Source organism: Pomacea canaliculata, linkage group LG14 (assembly GCF_003073045.1).
Source record: "Pomacea canaliculata isolate SZHN2017 linkage group LG14, ASM307304v1, whole genome shotgun sequence".
NCBI lineage: Eukaryota > Metazoa > Mollusca > Gastropoda > Architaenioglossa > Ampullariidae > Pomacea > Pomacea canaliculata.
Window position 1 is genome coordinate 17,116,656 of NC_037603.1, and position 18,506 is coordinate 17,135,161.

Below are 18,506 nucleotides of genomic sequence, written 5' to 3' on the forward strand. Positions count from 1 at the left end.
AGAAAGGTGTACATGCTGCAAGGCTAGCAAGATGGCGTGAAGTTCCACAGTGAAAATTGCCAGTCGGACTGAAGCAGTCTATTGCGGTTAGCAGGATAGAACTGCTGCCGCAGTGACTACGCCACCACTTGGAACTTTGGAGCCATCTGTAAAGATGAAACAGAATCCAGGATAGTCAGAAAGGAGTTCATGAAAACGTTTAAGAAAGATGAGGTCACTAGTGTCCCCTTTTTTAAAAGCTGTAAGATCAAGACAAATGTTTGGAACAGGAAGGGTCCAAGGAGCTGGTAGTAGAGAAAGAGGATCTACCTGTTGAATATCTACTCTGGCAGCTTGTTGGTGAGGTGCTACACAGAGTGATAATGGCTATTGTTCCTTGGTACGAATGACATACAGGGCAGCAAACTGAGGTCCGAAAACAGCACGGTACACAGGGTTTCCAGGATGAACTTTTAAACGACAGACATAGGATAGATGCTAGGCATCGGAATTCTTCAAAGTTGGCTCGGATCCCTCAACAGTTTCATTGAAGGACTGTAGACATAGTTTATCTGTGAGGAAAAGAAGCAGAGCGCCTCGCAGAAACAGAGGGAGAAAAAAAAAGGCAGGGGACAGCGGGGTGTCACTAAACGTCAGGGTTAGTGCGCTCATCCACCCCCATGCCCTGCTCACCAAGAAAATCAAAGTGATTAGAAATAGGGATTGACGATGCTGCTGTGGTAGTCCCAGATGTTATCTTCTGAGTAGTGGGTTTTTCTGTCGTTTTTTGTTTTGTTTTTGTGTTCTGTCTGTGGTGTGGTATTCTTGTTCCTTGGTGATTTTGTGTTGCATGCTTACTGGCGTGCAGTGTTTCTGACTGGTGAAGGGGGATGCTTGGACTGTGATGCTTGTGTGGCTTGAGATGCTTGTATGGTTTGAGATTTTTATGATGACTGGGTGCCACCACAGCTTGTAGAAGAAATAGGAAGCATAGCCTGGCGGACTGGGGCAAGGTCCTCAGAAGAGACCCATGTCATGTCCGTCTGGATAGACACAGAGCGGACGGTCGTTTTGCAACAAATGCCGAGAAGGAAATGGAGTTTGAAGTAGAAGGTGCTCCTGAGAAGCCACCCACTACACGACAGCGAGCATCGGCGTATGAGATGCCAGATTCCGTGCGTATACGCTGAATGGCTGCCTCTTCCTTCTATTTCGGGAAGTCTCTAGAAGAAGCAGCATGAGACCCATCACAGTTTGCACACTTGGCACTTTCAGAAGAATCAGCTGCCACATGGCCTGTAACGCATGGCAGCGCAACGGTGAAGGTATAAATAAAGAAACTTTGACTGCAAATACCCAACCTCAATGAAGTCAGGTATTTGGGGCAAACAGAAAGTTAAGAACAGAGTACTTGTAAGAATAGATTTTCTGTCCTTTTTAAGAATGACTGTCTACACAGCTGTGACCCCCTGGGGTGCCAATTCTGATTTGATGTCAACTTCTGACATCCCAGCAAGGTCAAGGCAACGAATGACCCCCTACCTTGAAGAGTTGAGGGACTGATGTGGAGTTGCCTTTATAATCCGGTCAACAAGCTGTTTCCCGTCCCATGAGCGCAGGGCCTCAGACGCTTTCTGATTTGTGACGTGGACAAGATATTATCCAAAGCGCAGACGACTAACAGCAGAAAAGCTTGTGGATATATTTCTAAACCCTTTTGCAATAGGTGACAGGGACGATAGCAGCCAGTCTGGCTATGCGCCCTCCACCACCAGAAAATGGGGCCAGGCCCCTTCAACATTCTCTCTCACGCATTCTCTCACTTCATCCTCACTATCCGAGGATTTATCTTCTCTGATGTGTTTTCCCAGGTTCTGTTTTTTTGGTGCCATGATATAAAGGAATTGGGTTCGTTCCTTCTGCTCCCCACCCACCATGGAGTCCAACAAGGGGATGCGACCGGGCGGTACCACTTAGGGCATTTCCAGCAGGGTTGCACCAGGGATACACAAGGAATATACTCTGGCCTTCCAAGTATGAACATCAGATTGATCCCAGCCGCAGCCTTCTAGCAAAGCTAGGGCAATACATGGCCAGCTGCTTGGTTATTGTGGGCCACACCTACCTCATGTCTAGGAGAAGTCTGGGCCAAAGAGGTGTGTTAGTATGATGGGCCACAACCCACAAGGGACCTCAACCTCCAGGATCCAATCTTCCCCCGACAAGGGTCACCTTGCACGGCAAACGCAGGGGGCTTAAAGAAGGCCACAGAGAAAAAAATTACATCCAAAAAAAGGCATGGTAGGAAAACAGAAAACAGGAGAAAAACCTGTGTAGACAGAAGAAAGGAAAGATAAAACTGAAGTATAAGAGGGTGATGTTTGATTAGAAAAAAATATACATGAAAGGGCCAGGTAAGGGAGAAAAAGGAAAAGTATAAGAAAAAAGGAGTGGGCCAGCTTAGTCACCCAGCCTTTCTCTGGCTGGGTGTTCACCCCCAGCACGAGAAGCCGGGCCCAATGGGGCTCAAGGGAAGCAGAAATGCATATTAAACATTCAGGTTCATGTCTCTATTAATCAAAAAAGGTAATCAAACTAGAAAACATTTTTGATTCCCCAAAATACTTTTAAAATATCACTACCTAGGATCCATTCAATAGCCTAAAAAAAAATAATTCTAAATTACAGTAAAATAAGAGCTTTCACACATACACACACAAAATAATCATTGCCTTAACTTACATAGATGCAGTGATCCATGTATCTTATCAGGAGATTCCTGAGGATGCCAGCTTCATTAAGGTCACCCAGAGATATCATGTCATCCACTCCATCAACTGAAGTTGGATGCATGTGACGCATCTGTCGTTTTCCATCTAACCAATGCTCTTTACCATCATCGTCCACCACTTTTATACGGCCATGGTCTGACAGCTGTACTTTTGCGCCAATTGCTACAGCAAACTCTCCAAGCTGTTCGGGGTCAATCCACACAAAATCTCCCTGAAAGATAAAGAAATCTTTTCAGACAGCTGTTGATGTTTAGTAGTCATATCATGTGAACAAACAAACAAAATCAAAAGTAATAAAGAGGTACACAGCGTATTCAACTATGCCAATGAGAGCTGTAAGAAGCGAACCTTTCTTTTCTTCAAGAGTATATAAGTTGCACTATTTATATGTAACAGGATGACCTACCACATGACTCACACTCGCGTTTACTCTGTAAATAATGCTTGAACGTGTAGCCGAAGGTTTTTGGAACCTCTTTATTGCGGTAACCGCTTGCTGGCCACCTGAAGGATTTAGCTTAAGACAGAACATAGCTTCGAACACAGACTTAGTCAAGTGGGCTGCTGGTTGGCAATGACTCTTCACGTCCTTCTCTCGGGCTGCTCTGTCTCTTTCTCTCTCTCCTCTTCTCCTCAACCTCTCGTCCTCCCTTTTATATCCCCCCAGGAGGAGTAATGTGCCACGGGTACCCGGCCATACAGGATAGCAGCGCTGGCTGTGCTAATGTATCCATCTAAAGGGAGTGGGTGTTTGGGGTGGGTGCCGCACCTTCCTTCTCTCGCAGCCTTCTCCAACCACTGGACCCAAAACAAACCACCGTGCCAATCAGCTCTACCTGTCCATGCTACCGACCTATTGGCATCTTAGCCAGCCTCTACCACATGCGTCCCCCAACAAAGAAATGTCCTCCTCGGCATTTAACCACATGTGCTAAGCCATGAAAAGCAAAGAAAAACTATGTACATACTACATACAAATAAAACTACAGGAAACAACTTTCCTACCCTACACCCAGGCTGTGATGTACCCCTTTCCCTAAGCCTAAACTCAATGTCAACTGACAGCTGGGGGTCTCTCCCAAACATTACTGAGTATGAGGAGAACCGAGTGGATTCATATCTGGTGCAGTTGTTAGCATGCACGAGTAGGGGGATTGGTGTTTTATGCCGAGCCAGCAATGAAGGCTATATCACGTCAAGGCAGCCAGCCCTGTAAACAAATGTCACTTGCAGAGAAAGAACAACGTGCCCGAGGCAAGAGCTGAACCCAAGACAGCCAACCTTTGCTCTGCATTGGTGCCAGGCGTTAACTGTTATGCCATTGGACCACCCTGCGTGCATGAGTGGTGCAATATATTTTTGCCAGTCCGGTTTTTGATGTGGCTCTTGAGTTCCCCGCATGATCAGCAATGTGCGATTAAACCACTAGCCAATGCCGTTGCTCATAGGGTGGTATGGGGTACTCTAAGATTTCTGGCATTCTGTTATCAGGCACGATTCTTTGAATATGACTTTTGAAATTAACACCTTGATCGGAATGCAGCCAGTGGAGAATCCTGTAGCATGCAATGAAATTATTAAACAGGGCTTCTACTGTTGTTTTTGCTGTCATGTTTTTGCTTGGTATGGCCTGTGCATATCGGGTGAAGTGATCTGCAATAACTAAGATGTGCTGAAAGACCCCCTTAGCTGCTTCTAGGGTAAGGAATTCGATGCACACTAGCTCCAGTAGTTGAGCTGTAACAACATTCACTCATGGTGTACGACTGTTAGCTGGCGCCTTTCTGTGAAGACATTCCTTTTCTGCAAATGTCTTGATGTAATTGTCCACATCACCAGACATCCCTATCCAATAGAAACTGTCTCGCAAAAGTTGGAGCTTTTGATCACAACCTGGGTGGCCCACATCATTGTACCATATTGCAACACTCTGGGCATATAGCTGGATGGCAGTACTAGCTGTTTGTGCGGCTGCAGATTAAGACTGTCTCGCAATATAAGACCCCCATCTATCAGCCTTAGATGGTTAAAGTTTTGTTGCAACGCACGATGGACAGGTCCCACTTTTCCTTCACATGACAGAAGCAGCTGGCATTTTTCTATGCAGTCCACCCAGCATGAGAGAACAGGGTCGCATCTTTGGGCCTCTTTCACATCTGTTATGGGCAGACTCTCCAAACTCAAACTTGGCGGCATGAAGTTATTGTCAACCACCCTCATAGAGAATGAAAGACATTCTACATATGCAATGGGCTGTACTGAATTACACAAGGCTCGCACAGATTCTTCTTCAATGTGATGGCACGAGTTAGACTTAGATTATTCATAAAAGTAAAGAAGCGATCTGTGAACATTGAAGTGTGAATATTGGATTACAAATGGTGAATATTGGATTACTAACTGCGAACATTTATGAGGCGAGCAACATCGAGGAGAGATAATTAAGATTACGTTTGGAGCTAAATATAAACCATTTCTGTATACATGTACTGTTTTATTACATTCTTTTGTTTCATATATATATCTACAGTGATCTATTTTACTGATTTGGTGAATGGACGTGCAGCGAGTGTTGTAATTAGGTGTGGTTGAATGCTTGTCAAAAGTTATCCATTGCGCGACAGAGGCTTCAAAGGTTACAGCTGGCCAGCCTGCCAAACCTTTACAACTGGCCAGCACACACAGCTTTTACAGTCATACATGCCTAGTGGAATGCCGCGATGATGCTCTTCGTTAACTTGATTTCACGTTTCATCCTGGCTGTGTGCCACACATCAATGGGGTTGTTGCAAAAATTAAGCTCATGCTTATTAAGAAGCTGTTGCAGCTCCCTTGTCTGAGCTTGCGACAGATTGTCATTGTTAATTTGTAAATGATCTAGCCCTGAGTCTGATGCTGTGCTCTGCACTGGTTTTTCTATCATTGTCACAAGCTGCACTTCACACAACACTGCATGGGATGGAATAATCACTGTTTGCGTTGTCACATTGGCCACATCCACGTCAACAGAAGGCGTTATGTCCACTAGTCGCCCAACACTTCCCTTTAGTGCTGGCTGCACAATAGCACAGTGGGCTGATAATCAAGGGGCCTGTCCACATGTCCAGGTATGACAACTGCTGTGTTGGGCTGTAAAATGATGTCCTTGTCGCTGTTATGTATCACTGCCAGGCAGTTATTATTATTCCTAGATAGATTCTTTTCCCACTGTACAATGCACCGGTATAACAGGTGCCACAGTGTGCTCAGTGGTGCTGCCTGCAGGAAGCGGGCTTCATGAGTCTAGGTAGCTGCAGAAAGTGCATTAGCACGTTCGTACCAATTAGAACAGGTACATTTAGTAATAATAATAAATGCAAAATTTGTAAAGCACATACACTGCTAAGGAGCATACTCTTAGCGCTTAAGAACAAGCTCCACATCTCGACATCCTCTCCGTCCTGCTGTTTGGCTGCGTTAAACTCTGCCAGCAGGTCCTTGCCACCTCTCACAGTGCCATAAAGAGAGTCGAACTTGGAGATGATGCTGTCTGCTGTAGCGTTGACACCAAGGCACATGGCCACTTGAGCGGCCTCACCTCACAGCAATCGGTGCACCGCCTCCAGAACTGCATGCCGGTCGTACGCTGCATCCGCCTTACCACAGTTAACTTCAAACTTCCACAGTTCATACAAACCTTCACTGCCCTTTGGTTGCTGACCACCACTGAAAACCGAAATTCTCGGCAATCTTGTGTTCTGTCTCTTTCCACGCAGCAATCTCCTCTGGATGCAAGGCCACATAGCTGTACATCCATTGCTGGAGATCTTCTATGTCGTCTGCTTTCGGCGCTGCTTCCAGTTGTCTGAAGGCCTCCAGCAGATGATGTCCGCAATCTCCTCTGGATGCAAACAACACCACTGATTGTGTTTGTGCAGGTGTAGAGACTGACCTCACACCAGCAGCAAATTCAGCAGATTGGCCATCATGTTCACCTGACTTGTTTTTAACTGAGCATTTCTGGGATATCATAAGCTGCTATGTTCAGGCCAGCCTCACACAGACAGCAAGCATAACCCAGCTGTTCCAGTTCTTGTGGCTGGCCATCCCTTTAGTGACTCCGGATACACTTGTTTAGACTAAGCGAAAAAGACCCACTGAATGTGTGGCAGCAAATGACAGCTTTGCACATTCTTGGCTGTGTCAAATTGCACTGACAGTTCCAGTGATTCTTTTTTTTTAAATTCAGGAGTGGGATTGACTGTCCATCTTTACATGCAATGCAAATGTAACAAGCAAAGTTTCTCAAACTTTGCTGACAAATGATGAAATTCAAATACACTACGACTATTGCAGCTGGTTTCTGTGACTTATTTTCTATCTGACCCTTAACTTTTATTGAATAGCATAAATATAGGAATATGTGCAATTCCAGTTCATACCCATGTATCAGCACAAAATCCTCACCCACCATCCCCAATAAATTTCTCCTTAGCTATAAACACTCACCTTTGAAAGTATCACCATTGTATTATATTCTTGTCAAAATAGCCCCACAAAGTATATGATGAAACTGCAACATATGCATGAAAATTTTGTAAAGATACAAATCACATTGTTTTCTCTTACTTCATTATGATCTTGTCATGTCTACTGTTACAATTTATTTCAAACCAGAAAATTCTAAATTTGAAAATCATATGCACATGGCTTTCAATTCAAAACAGAATTGGTTATTAGTAACATCAATATTTGAACTCCAAACAGTTCAAAACACAGCCGCCAGGATTGTCACCCGTGCAAAGTCGTCCACTGAGCAAATCACCCCTATCCTACAGAGCCTTCACTGGCTCCCAATGAACAAGCGTATTGACCAAAGTACTTTCTATTGCTCAGTCCTGCATATTTGAGACTGCTCCTGACTATTTGCAAGAGATAATTCCTCCTTACTAGCCGTCGAGTACCCTGCGCTCAGGATCCTAGTCACGCTTCTGTCTCCCTGCAGTGACAGACACCAACAGGAAGCGTACTGGAGCCAGGGCCTTCAAAAACGCAGCACCTAAGCTGTGGAATGCTCTGCCATCGTCACTCTCCACCATCACCTCACCAACCACGTTTCGAAAAAGACTGAAGACCCATCTGTTTCTTTCAAAACAGTCTTAAACAACCAAGAAACACTTCTGTCTATATTTTTTACTTTCCTGGTGTTTTATAAATTTGTTCATTTTATTTTTTCTTCTTTTGTTTTTTCTGCGCAATGAGCATTCTTCTGAATGGATACCTGCGCATTACAAATCAACATCATCATCATAATATCAATTATTAAGCGGCCGCCGCTGGGCAGATCGGACCACAACATTGTTCATCTGCTACCCACATACAGAGAGCTCCTTAAACGTGAAATACACTATGTATTAGGACTTGGACAATTGAAGCAACTGAGCTGCTCAGAGACTGTCTTGAGGCCACTGACTGATTTGTTCTTCACTACCTGTGGAGCCAACATGGACTGTCTGGCAGACACAATCACCTCTTACATCACCTTCTGTGAAGAGTCTGTCATCCCTACCAAGCAGATCTGCAGCTATCCGAATAACAAACCATGGCTGGGTAAAGAACTGAAACACCGTCTCAATGAAAAGAAGATAGCTTTTATGCAGGGAGACAAGCACAAAGTGAAAGAAAAGGAGAAGGAGATCAGGGCAAAGGCAAAAACATCTAGAGTGGAATACAGAAAGAAGGTAGAAAAGCAACTGAGGGCAACGCAAGGGAAGCATGGAGGGGCCCGAACACCATGATGGGTAGAGCACAACAGACATAAAGAGTAAAGTGTGATGACCCGGTGACATTTGTTAATGAGCTCAACACTTTCTATGCACGGTTTGATGTGAGACTTCAGCAATGAAGCAGAAAATATCTGTTCTTCACTGTCGGCAGCCACTGTCACAATCTGTGAGGGAGATGTTGTTAAAATTCTCTCTCATGTCAACCCACGTAAAGCCCCTGGACCTGATCATGTGAGAGGCAAGGTACTCAAAAAGTGTGCTAGTCAGCTAAGTGGTGTTTTTACCAGACTTTTCCAACTCTCCCTTGACTCTCATAGTGTCTCCCGCGTGTGGCGAACATCAACAATCATACCAGTGCCAAAGAAGCCTCATGCTACAAACTTGAAAGACTTTCGACCTGTGGCTCTCATGTCTGTTGTGGCCAAGTGTTTGGAGAGGGTTGTGGGAAGATTGTTACTCCCCCACCATGGCTGATTGCCTAGATCCTTTGCAGTTTGCCTACAAGCCACGTAGGGGTGTGTCTGATGCAACTCTCACGCTTTTAAATGCTATCCTACAACACTTGGACACTTCAAGCACCTATGTTCGGGTCCTGTTCATGGATTTTTCCAGCGCCTTCAACACAGTCCAGCCACACCTTCTAGTAAAGCGCCTACTAGATTTGGATGTAAACACCGGCCTAGTTCTATGGATTAGATCATTCCTGAAGGATCGACCACAGAGGGTGGGTCTCAGAGTTCCACCGACAGGTACTGTAGTGTCCAGCAGCTCGTCTGAAGGAGTATATCTGTCAGTGGATGGAATGATTCTGTCAGATGAGCAGATCCTCAACACGGGTACCCCTCAGGGATGTGTGCTTTCCCTCATCCTGTTCTCTGTATATACAAATGAGATTACTATTAACAGTGCTATTCTCAAACTTGTGAAATATGCAGATGACATGGCCCTTGTGGGCTGCATGAAAGACGAGCAGTGATGCGGATACTAGCACGTTATAAAACTACATCATCATCATCATCATCATCAGTCCCTGTCACAGTACCTGGCCTGTGTGGGGGAACTGGAGGAGTGGTTTGACCGCAGCTTTCTGGAGCTGAACGTTGACAAAACGGAGGAGATGGCCTTTGGAAGAGCATACGAAGGACGAGATAGCACAACTCCTCTCTCCCCACTAATACAAATCAAGGGACAGCAGGTGCAGAGGGCTGCTGTGTTCAGGTACCTTGGTACAGTGATCGACAGGGAAGCTCTCCTTCAGTGATCACGTGAACCAAGTGTACAAAAAAGCCCAGCAACGGCTGTACCTTCTGAGGAGACTCCACAGCTTCAACGTCAGCTCTGGGGAGATTGAGACTGTGTAGAGGTCTCTTGTTGAGAGCATCCTCTCATTTAGCATCGCTGCCTGGTATGGTCACCTCCTAGTCAAAGACAAGGCAAGGCTGGCCGGAGTCATCCACCAGGCCAATAAAATTATTGGGTTAGGGCACTTTCTGACTTGTACCTTCATGCAGTCAGAAAGATGGCATATAACATCATTTCGGACCCAATGCACCCTCTCCATCCCAACTTCCAGCTGTTGCCCTCAGGCAGGCACTATAAAGTGCCATGTGTACGGAAATCTGCCTACCAGAGGTCCTTCATGCCAGCAGCCATCACCATCCTAAATAAACGCACAAGGACTCAGGAGGAATCAAACACAGTCTGAAGAGAAGAGGATGCTGACAACCATTATCAGCCATCACCTTGTTGAATCTGCATTCCCTTCCGAACAAACAAGACAAGCTCTCTTAAATAATTAAAGAAATGCAGGGATTTCTGTCACAGGCCAATAGATGACATAGTTGACAATTTGTGATGTTATTTGCCTACAGGTGAATGAACAGCTGACAAAGTACTATGAGGATGAAGAAACTGCAGTTCAGACACATTTCATTGCAGTCTGCAATGCCAACACTTTTTTTTAAATATATACAAGGCATAAAAAGTATTTGAATTTTCATTGACCATTTGACGGAGATCCAACTACCATGATCTTTGCTCCTAACTGTGTGTGTTAAATGTCTGTGTATATATGCCTGCCCTTGTGAGCAAAAGAAAAATTCTTGTCTTGGGTCTCCTCGAAAGACAATAAAGTATGATTTGATTTGATTTGATTTATTATTACTATTTAATAAAAATGATCATGAATTCAAGTATTTCTTTCCATATAAGTGCTTGCCTGTTACTTTATTCTTTTCAGCGTGTTTGTTTGGTGTTTGTATGATGCTTGCAAATTGCATGTTCTTGCTTACACTGTAAGTTACAGTACTTGTTTATGCAATATAAATGAAAAAAGTATTAAAAATATGGCAAGCAAGCTTGGACTTTGCTCAGCACATTCAGCATCCCAAACATTTTCCCTAAAACCATTGGTAACTTGTAACCTTCAGCTATTATTTGCCAAATTTGGTCACAAGTTTAACTTTTGTCTAGTTAAAGGCTGTCCAGGTAAAGTGCAGAAGCATCAAGCCTCTAAAGTGACCCTAAGTCCTATTGCAATTGCAAAAGTGTTGACAAACAAGGTTTTGGATTTACTTCAACATGTTGACTTAAGCTCCAATACCCAAAGCATTTCTTCAAAACCACTTGTTTCCAGTGACTTTTACACCACCTTGCCAAACTTTCCATAATATTTGTCAGAACAGCTTTCAACAACATTCTTAACCACAAGATACTGTATAAAGGATTTAGCACTACCAAATTTTTAATAAATATACAGAGACCTTAGCAGTGATATATATCCATAACTTAGTTTTTATGCAGAGAGATGATTTTAGATTTGTTTTTAGAGAACTGATTAAGGAGTTGACCTGTGTCTATGACTTTGAGAAAGGCATCTTGTTTTCAAGTAATAGAAATAGTGTGCTGCTTTAGTGTAAAGGAAACTCTTATTAGAAACAAATTTCCATTTTTTAATGGCAAATCATTGCAAGTGACACATTTTGACAACCCCCTAACTTTTAATATCATATAAATTGTCTTCAATAACAGACCAAGTATATTTACTGACATAACTGACAAGGGTGGAAGCACAAGTTGTTTTGCTCTCCCTAGGTGCAGGCATCCTCATTATGCCACAGTGCTACTAGTCAACCAGCTATGGCTGACCCATTGGCTGTGGCTTATTTGGAGATGGACGCCACCAAGCCTATAAGCCCAGACACAGGACCATGGATATTCAGCACAAAAGAAAGGTTATGTCAGATCAGTCAACACCCAGCAGAACACTGATCGTTCACCCTACTGGTGAGCTCCAGAAGAAATGTGCTACTGAAAGCAGAACAGATATAAAATTGAGAGAGAAAATATCCACTGGTATATGGAACATTTGCACATCACACCATTGGTAATGGTTGCCGCCTGTACATAACTATGCCTGCACTTGGATGACCTTGCTTTGGCCTTGTTGATACTGGAAATGCCTTGGAAGCAGAATGTATTCAATTTCATCATGGATCAAACCATCTGAAAATCACCAAGTAGCCATCGCTGACTCCCTGTAGGGATGAAAAGTATAGGATATGTGAGTGTGGCTCTGTGCTCTAGGAATCTCATAGTTCATAGAAATAGGCAGGATAAGTGCCTTCAAAAAAATTAATCCACAGTACAGACAAGCTGTACTAAATGCAAGCATAAAAGGCAGCCAGTGGATAGAAGTGACATTATCATGTTTCATTGCTTTGAGCATCAGATGTGCAGCCCTTCTGTACTTTCTGAAGTTTGTGAATGAGGTATGCAGGGCAGCCCAAGAGCAAGAAATTATAGTAAACAAACCTTAAGCCCCTTATCACAATGGCCTATTATCATGGCTTTGCCAGGACACATGGGGAAGGTGATTTTCATGCAGACAAGAATGTTAAGTTTGCCAAGAATGTGGTGGACGGCACTAATCTTATCAGTTCGTAATAAGCAAAATGGCAGATTGCTGTAACTTGTTTGTCAGGGGTCATGTCAAAAAAGATGATGAAACCAAGATTGTGGCCTTCATCTCTTATTTCCCCAAACCATGGCCACATGTCTATCTTTGCATTAAGCAACTTTTAACAAACTTTTGATAAGTTCTTCAGTGGTTTAACAGTCTCAACATCAACTTTATTTTTACTAGGAAAGTAGAGTGCTAATTTTCAATTAAATGGCCTACAACAGTTTCTAAGTTTTGGAGCATATGATTTGGGTAAGGGCTTTATCTTTTCTTTTTTCCTTTCATAATATCTACATTCACAGCAGAACAGACATGCCTTAGCTTGTCCCCAAGAGCCACTCTGACACAATCAAAGAGAGAGAGAGAGCTGTCATGGCTGGGCCATGAAGATACTTAACAAAATCTTGCCAAGAATATTCTGTACGGCATACTGGAAATACAGAATGACAAGCAGACAATGCAACGGTCTGTAAAGTGAACCCATCTCTGCATCTAGCAGAGGTCAGGCCAATACAAAGCACCCTGCCAGCTGTAGCTTTTATTAAATTTTATTTGATTACCTTTAACTTTATTTCTTAGTAGATGTTTCTCACCATCCAAAGGTGTGACTAATGTATACCTTTTATGTAAGTGTCCTCATTTACCCGTTGTAACTTTCTGATCGTATACGACGTTTTGTCCAAGTTATAACTGATAACTTAAAACTGCTATGACGGTTGCAACAAAAAAGTCATGAACAGTGCCGACATAATATCGTTAGGTGCATTGCTAAGAAGCCAAATCAATCAAGCAATCAAACTGAAGAATGCGATAAATACAATAATACTTAAAATTCTTACATTCGGCATTGGTATTTAGAGGAACTTCTAATGAACTTTGACAACCGTGACATTCTTACCTAAACAATAAAATATTAAGAAATATGATAATTAAGTTTAAATATCTAAGGTTTGTTTAAATAGTTTTAAGCTGATTGCTAGGTTTGCTTGCTGCAGGTCTTTACTTCTTCTAATATTGGTAATACTTTTATAGACTTAAGTAAAAAGGTTCTATTTCTATCAGCTGAAGAACCGGTTCACGATTTACTTCCACTGACAGTCCGCTTCTGAGTAAATTCACAACCGGCATTACTAAAAGTAATCCAGATTTTATTACCTTTAGTTTCGACAAACAGCCATACGCCATGCAATGAATCCCAAGATGACAATGCTACATTTCTTCCACCTAAGACTAGGTTCACACCTGATGTCGATGGGTCACACCCTATAGGTACCTCATGAGCGTGTCAGATGACGTCATTTCGATGTAAAATTACGGATGTCGCTTGTACACATTTTTAATAACAATAATGCAATTGATAAAAGAATTAAAAGAGGTGATGTGTCAGACACGTTGTTGCCATTTTTTAAAGAAATCAAGACATGTCTGTTAGACATTTTATTTGATGAAAGATATATTACTCTTAGCGTGCAGACTTTCGAACTTTGCTAGTCTGTCACGTGACAAGTGTTATTTTAGTTGCATTCAAGCTGGTTGGACAGGCTAAGAGTACGGACGTGGAATGTTCATGCTAAGAGAACCTAAGACTGCTCGGTCTTACACAATACTGTTAGCTTATCACAAAATTTTGTTTAATGTTTGCAATGCTGTATACATAAAATTGTGCTGGCTTTGCACACTGAGCCATCGATATATATTTATCGACATCTTTCAGTCGCCGCATCAGGAGCATAGGATTGAGCTGCTTGACGTTGCGTATCAATTAAGTGATTTGCAAAGTTAGGTGGACAAACAACCTGACGTTTTTCATTGATTACAGCTGATTGGTTTATTGATATGGTAAAAGTTAATCTTGTCTTAATCTCATTGATCATTAGATAGTCTGGACTTTTTCGCTTTAAATGAAAGATAGTAAATCACACAGATCGAGTAAGTATCGGCGAAACTACATTCGCAAATGGACATGTAAACTTATTTTGAACATTTCTCGATCGCAACTGCACAGACTCTAGTCTTGAAAAAAAGTAGTTTTTATTAAAATGGTAACTTCCCGACTTAATACGCATCTGAAATTTGACAAGAAAAAAATATTATTTAATTTCAATGGACTCTACCTTATATTTGTTAAAGGCTTTAATACTCTTATTAACTAAGATTAACGCGATCGTGACATGTACGCATACATCCTTCTCAGTCGAATGGACTAGGTGGGTGTGTCAGACGTGAATGCTCTTTCTCTCCATCTTATCATCTCCAGATCGACATACTTTGCTGGTACACAATTTCAACTGTGATCGAGGCACATATATGGACCATCGTCTATACTTGTCATGACTATATTCTTTACAAATATCTGTTTTGAAAAATTCACGAAACACTACGTTACGATCGATGTGGTTGACAGGTCTGGAAAGCTATAGTGTCGTAATTGTGTCAAAAGCTTTTCTAATTAAAACAAAAATTCCAAGCGCGTTGGTTTAATTACTGTATAAGCCAAAAATACGTAAGTTGTGGGGCCACCATACTTTCTCAGCAGACGATCGATTCCCTTCCAGTCTATTCCATAACTCAATATCAGCTAGTATCACTTTATCTGACCATTAATTGTGATTCTTAACAGTCTTAAACAACCCAAAAACACTTCTGTCTCTAAATATTTTTTACTTTCTTGGTGTTTTATATACATGTATTTGTTCACTTTATTTTTTCTTCTTTCATTTTTTGTGCGCAATGAGCATTCTTCTGAATGGATACCTGCGCATTACAAATCGACATCATCATCATCATTCTTTGAAGACTGGTCACCGCCCATCCTACCACCCCCACCCCTCGACACCAACTATTCATGCAAGGAGGCCGATGACGCAGTTCATGACGGTCATCCGCCACTTGGGTCATGCGCCTTACGATGGGTACTCACGTGAGGTGTAGGCAGGGGGTGGAGGACGGAAGAAACGTACAAAAGCAGTGAACAATTAGCGCCAGGCACTATTTTTAAAATATGCGTTCCCACTGCACATTATTTTACTTCAGTCTTGGACGAGATTTGATACCTCTGGGTCCAACACAATACAGACACTGATTCTGCTATTATAATTTTGTGGCATTTTACTTTCGTATAGTGCAGTGATGCCCAACCTTTTTCGGCCTGGGGGCCATATACATTTCCGACATGCGAGTCACGGGCCGCTTCACCGCAAAAATACAAAAAAGAAAAAAATAGAGCATTTTTATAAGAAAAAAGTTGTACTTACCATTAATTATGTACTAATTAGTGGGATATTTGAAGTTGTTTTCCCGAAACCAACTTCAGAATGTCTGCATGGCTGCATCGTAGAGCATTTGGCAAGTCGGAGCACTGAATCGAAATGTTCGTCTATCGAAAAACAGATTGAGAGGCGCCACTACGTAGGGATAAATACTTCTTCTTCCTTTTTTTGGGTTTACTTTTTGTTTTGTTTTGGGGTTTTTTTAGATTTTTTTTTATTACTAACATGCCGATTTCCTGTACTGTGGGCAGAAGTTTCGCGGGACGGAGGTTGGGCATTCCTGGTATAGTGCAGATTTGAAACTTTGCCCTCTGGCTCATCACACACAATTAAAGGAGGCTGATCTGTAAGAGTATCACTTAACTATCTTCGTCGTATAAAAACAATACGTTTACGGAGTATATGCATGCTCGTTTTTGGTGTCGAAGTTGAAGTGTACTTATGACAATATCTTACGCACTTACGCAGAAATTTGTACAGCTACTACAGCAGCGGTTCTCAACCTGTGGGGCGCGACCCCCTTGGGGGTCGCGACGTGCCTACAAGGGGGTCGCGAAGGTGGTCCTTTTTTAAAAGTTTCTTATACCGGTATTAGTGAAATTAGCTTAGATTGTGTAACCGAGTGGTGAGGGCGATCAAACTCCAAATCTCTTCTCCCTATTCAAGTACACTGTCTCGGCATGCAGTGACTTCTCACTTCCAAAACTCAAAACACAATCCCCCTCTCAACAATTAAGCCTCCAATCTCCCTCCTCTCGCCTTTTGCCCTCTTTCTCCCCCAATCTCTTATCGCTGACTCCCCTCTCCCTCTCCAGTCACACCTCTCTCTTTTTAAACATCTAAAAGGCATGCATTCAGGAAACGTCCATCATTCACACCCTTTCCCCTCGCACGTGCTCAGTCCTAGTACTCTTGGTCCCTGACAGAAGGCCATGACCAGACAGTGCGGGGTGGGGGCTTAAGAACGACAGATGACTGCTGCTAATGGCATATTTATCGGACATATTTGAGAAGCTGAACGTTGTGAATACTTTTCTGCAAGGGAAAGACACCACCATATTACAAACAACTGACAAGATGAATGCTTTCGTCCGAAAAATTTCGTTGTGGACGCAAGAGAAAATATTTTTGATATGTTTCCGTGCTTGTGTAAGTGCAAGGCTGACGTTAACTTGAATCTTGATCAGGTGAAGAATGTAATTATTGCCCATCTAAACGGACTGCAAGAAAGGTTTCAGCATTACTTCGCTGAAACTGATGTGACTAAATACGATTGGATTCGTAATCCATTTCTGGCTGATCCTAGCACAAGCGGGTTGTCCACGCAAGAAGAAGAGCAGCTCATCGACCTTTCGAGTGACCAGTCCCTGAAAATGGTCTTCAAACAACACCAGTGCCAACATTCTGGATTAGCGTCAACGGTGCTTTCTGAGAAAGCAATGAAAGTTCTTCTGCCATTTTCAACTTTGTATATGTGTGAGCAAGGATTTTCAGCATTGACAGCACTGAAGTCGAAATACAGAAATCGTGTGGACGCAGAGGCTGAGCTGCGAATAGCAGTGGGTACGAACATCGCACACAGGTTCGCTTCTCTATTCAACAGCAAGCAGGCTCAACCTTCTCATTAATCAAAGAGAGTGTCCAATAAAATTAATAAAATAATATTTATTAGCACCACAGAATTTGCTTTAGTAAAATTTCATTAACAGTTATACTTCTTGCAGATACGAACTTTGTTCTTCCGTTGTTGATTTCCTCGACGCGGGGTTGGAGGTTAGCTAAGGCTCGCCCCCTCTTCCACCGACCTAGCAGGCTAAGGGGGGTCGCGGACGTACCGGTGTTTGTCAGGGGGGTCGCCACAAGTAAAAGGTTGAGAACCGCTGTACTACAGTGTATATACGCCTAACTCGAGCACTTGAACTGTATGTCTTCTAGGTAGGCAACGGAATTATGAATAGTTAAATGGCCACCATATTGTTTTTCGTAATTGTGTAAGTGAGAGTTGTAGGATTTAGCGTGTCAGTAGCCATGAATAGCTTTTTTCCCCAGTCGCTATATATCAGTGCAAGTATGGTATGCTTTATTGTCATAGGTTGTCAACATTGTCGCAGCATCACACGTACGTACGGGAGTGCGAACGACGCCAAATTAAATTACACGATAACTGTTAGTTTAAAACAAAATTTAAAAAATAAATATTTCAAGTGTGAAACGAAAGTATACAAACTAAACTTTAAAAAATCAACATCGTCTAACCAACACATCATGATATACATGCAGTCGGACCTCGATAAGTCGAACTCAAAGGGACCCGAAAAAAAAATCGACTTACGCAGTTTTCGAGTTAGGGAAAATGGCGTAATAGGCACAGGTATTTGACTGGGAACTAACAATTAATTCGATATAGGGAGGTTTTCGACTTAGGGAAGGTCTACTAGCTTATCGAGGTCCGACTGTACTATATGTCCTTAATTGATAATTACGCAGTGGTGGGCTGATCGCACAAGATGGAATTTGTCGCACATCGGGCTATACTTAAAAGCAATAATTAATGTTATACAGCGGGTTATGTTAATTAATATGCAGATTACGGCTGTCTTTATCGGCTTATGAGTGTAAACAAAGTGCCCGGTGTCGTGAGCCCGCCTGGATTAAAGTCGTTACCCTGGAGACTGGATAAGCGGCGTAGTATACGTGCCCTGAAACATGGATCGATCGAGTGTCCGCGGGGTCTGGATGC

General features: G+C 42.7%; 1 protein-coding gene across 3 annotated transcripts in view; it reads right to left on the reverse strand.

Annotated features, from left to right (window-relative positions):
- The window catches only part of LOC112554850 (myosin-VIIa-like), a 183,678-nt gene extending 169,873 nt beyond the window's left edge, over nucleotides 1–13,805 (reverse strand). For all 3 annotated transcript variants that reach the window (XR_003097330.1, XM_025222903.1, XM_025222905.1), the window contains exons 1-3: nucleotides 13,653–13,805; nucleotides 7,260–7,323; nucleotides 2,722–2,982 (exon numbers count right to left, since the gene is read on the reverse strand). Coding sequence is in view for 2 of the 3 variants with exons in the window: in XM_025222903.1 (XP_025078688.1) it covers nucleotides 2,722–2,982; nucleotides 7,260–7,277 (279 nt within the window). In the remaining variant the exon portion in view is untranslated. The remainder of the gene's footprint in view (nucleotides 1–2,721; nucleotides 2,983–7,259; nucleotides 7,324–13,652) is intronic.
- Between the last annotated feature and the right edge of the window lie 4,701 nt (nucleotides 13,806–18,506).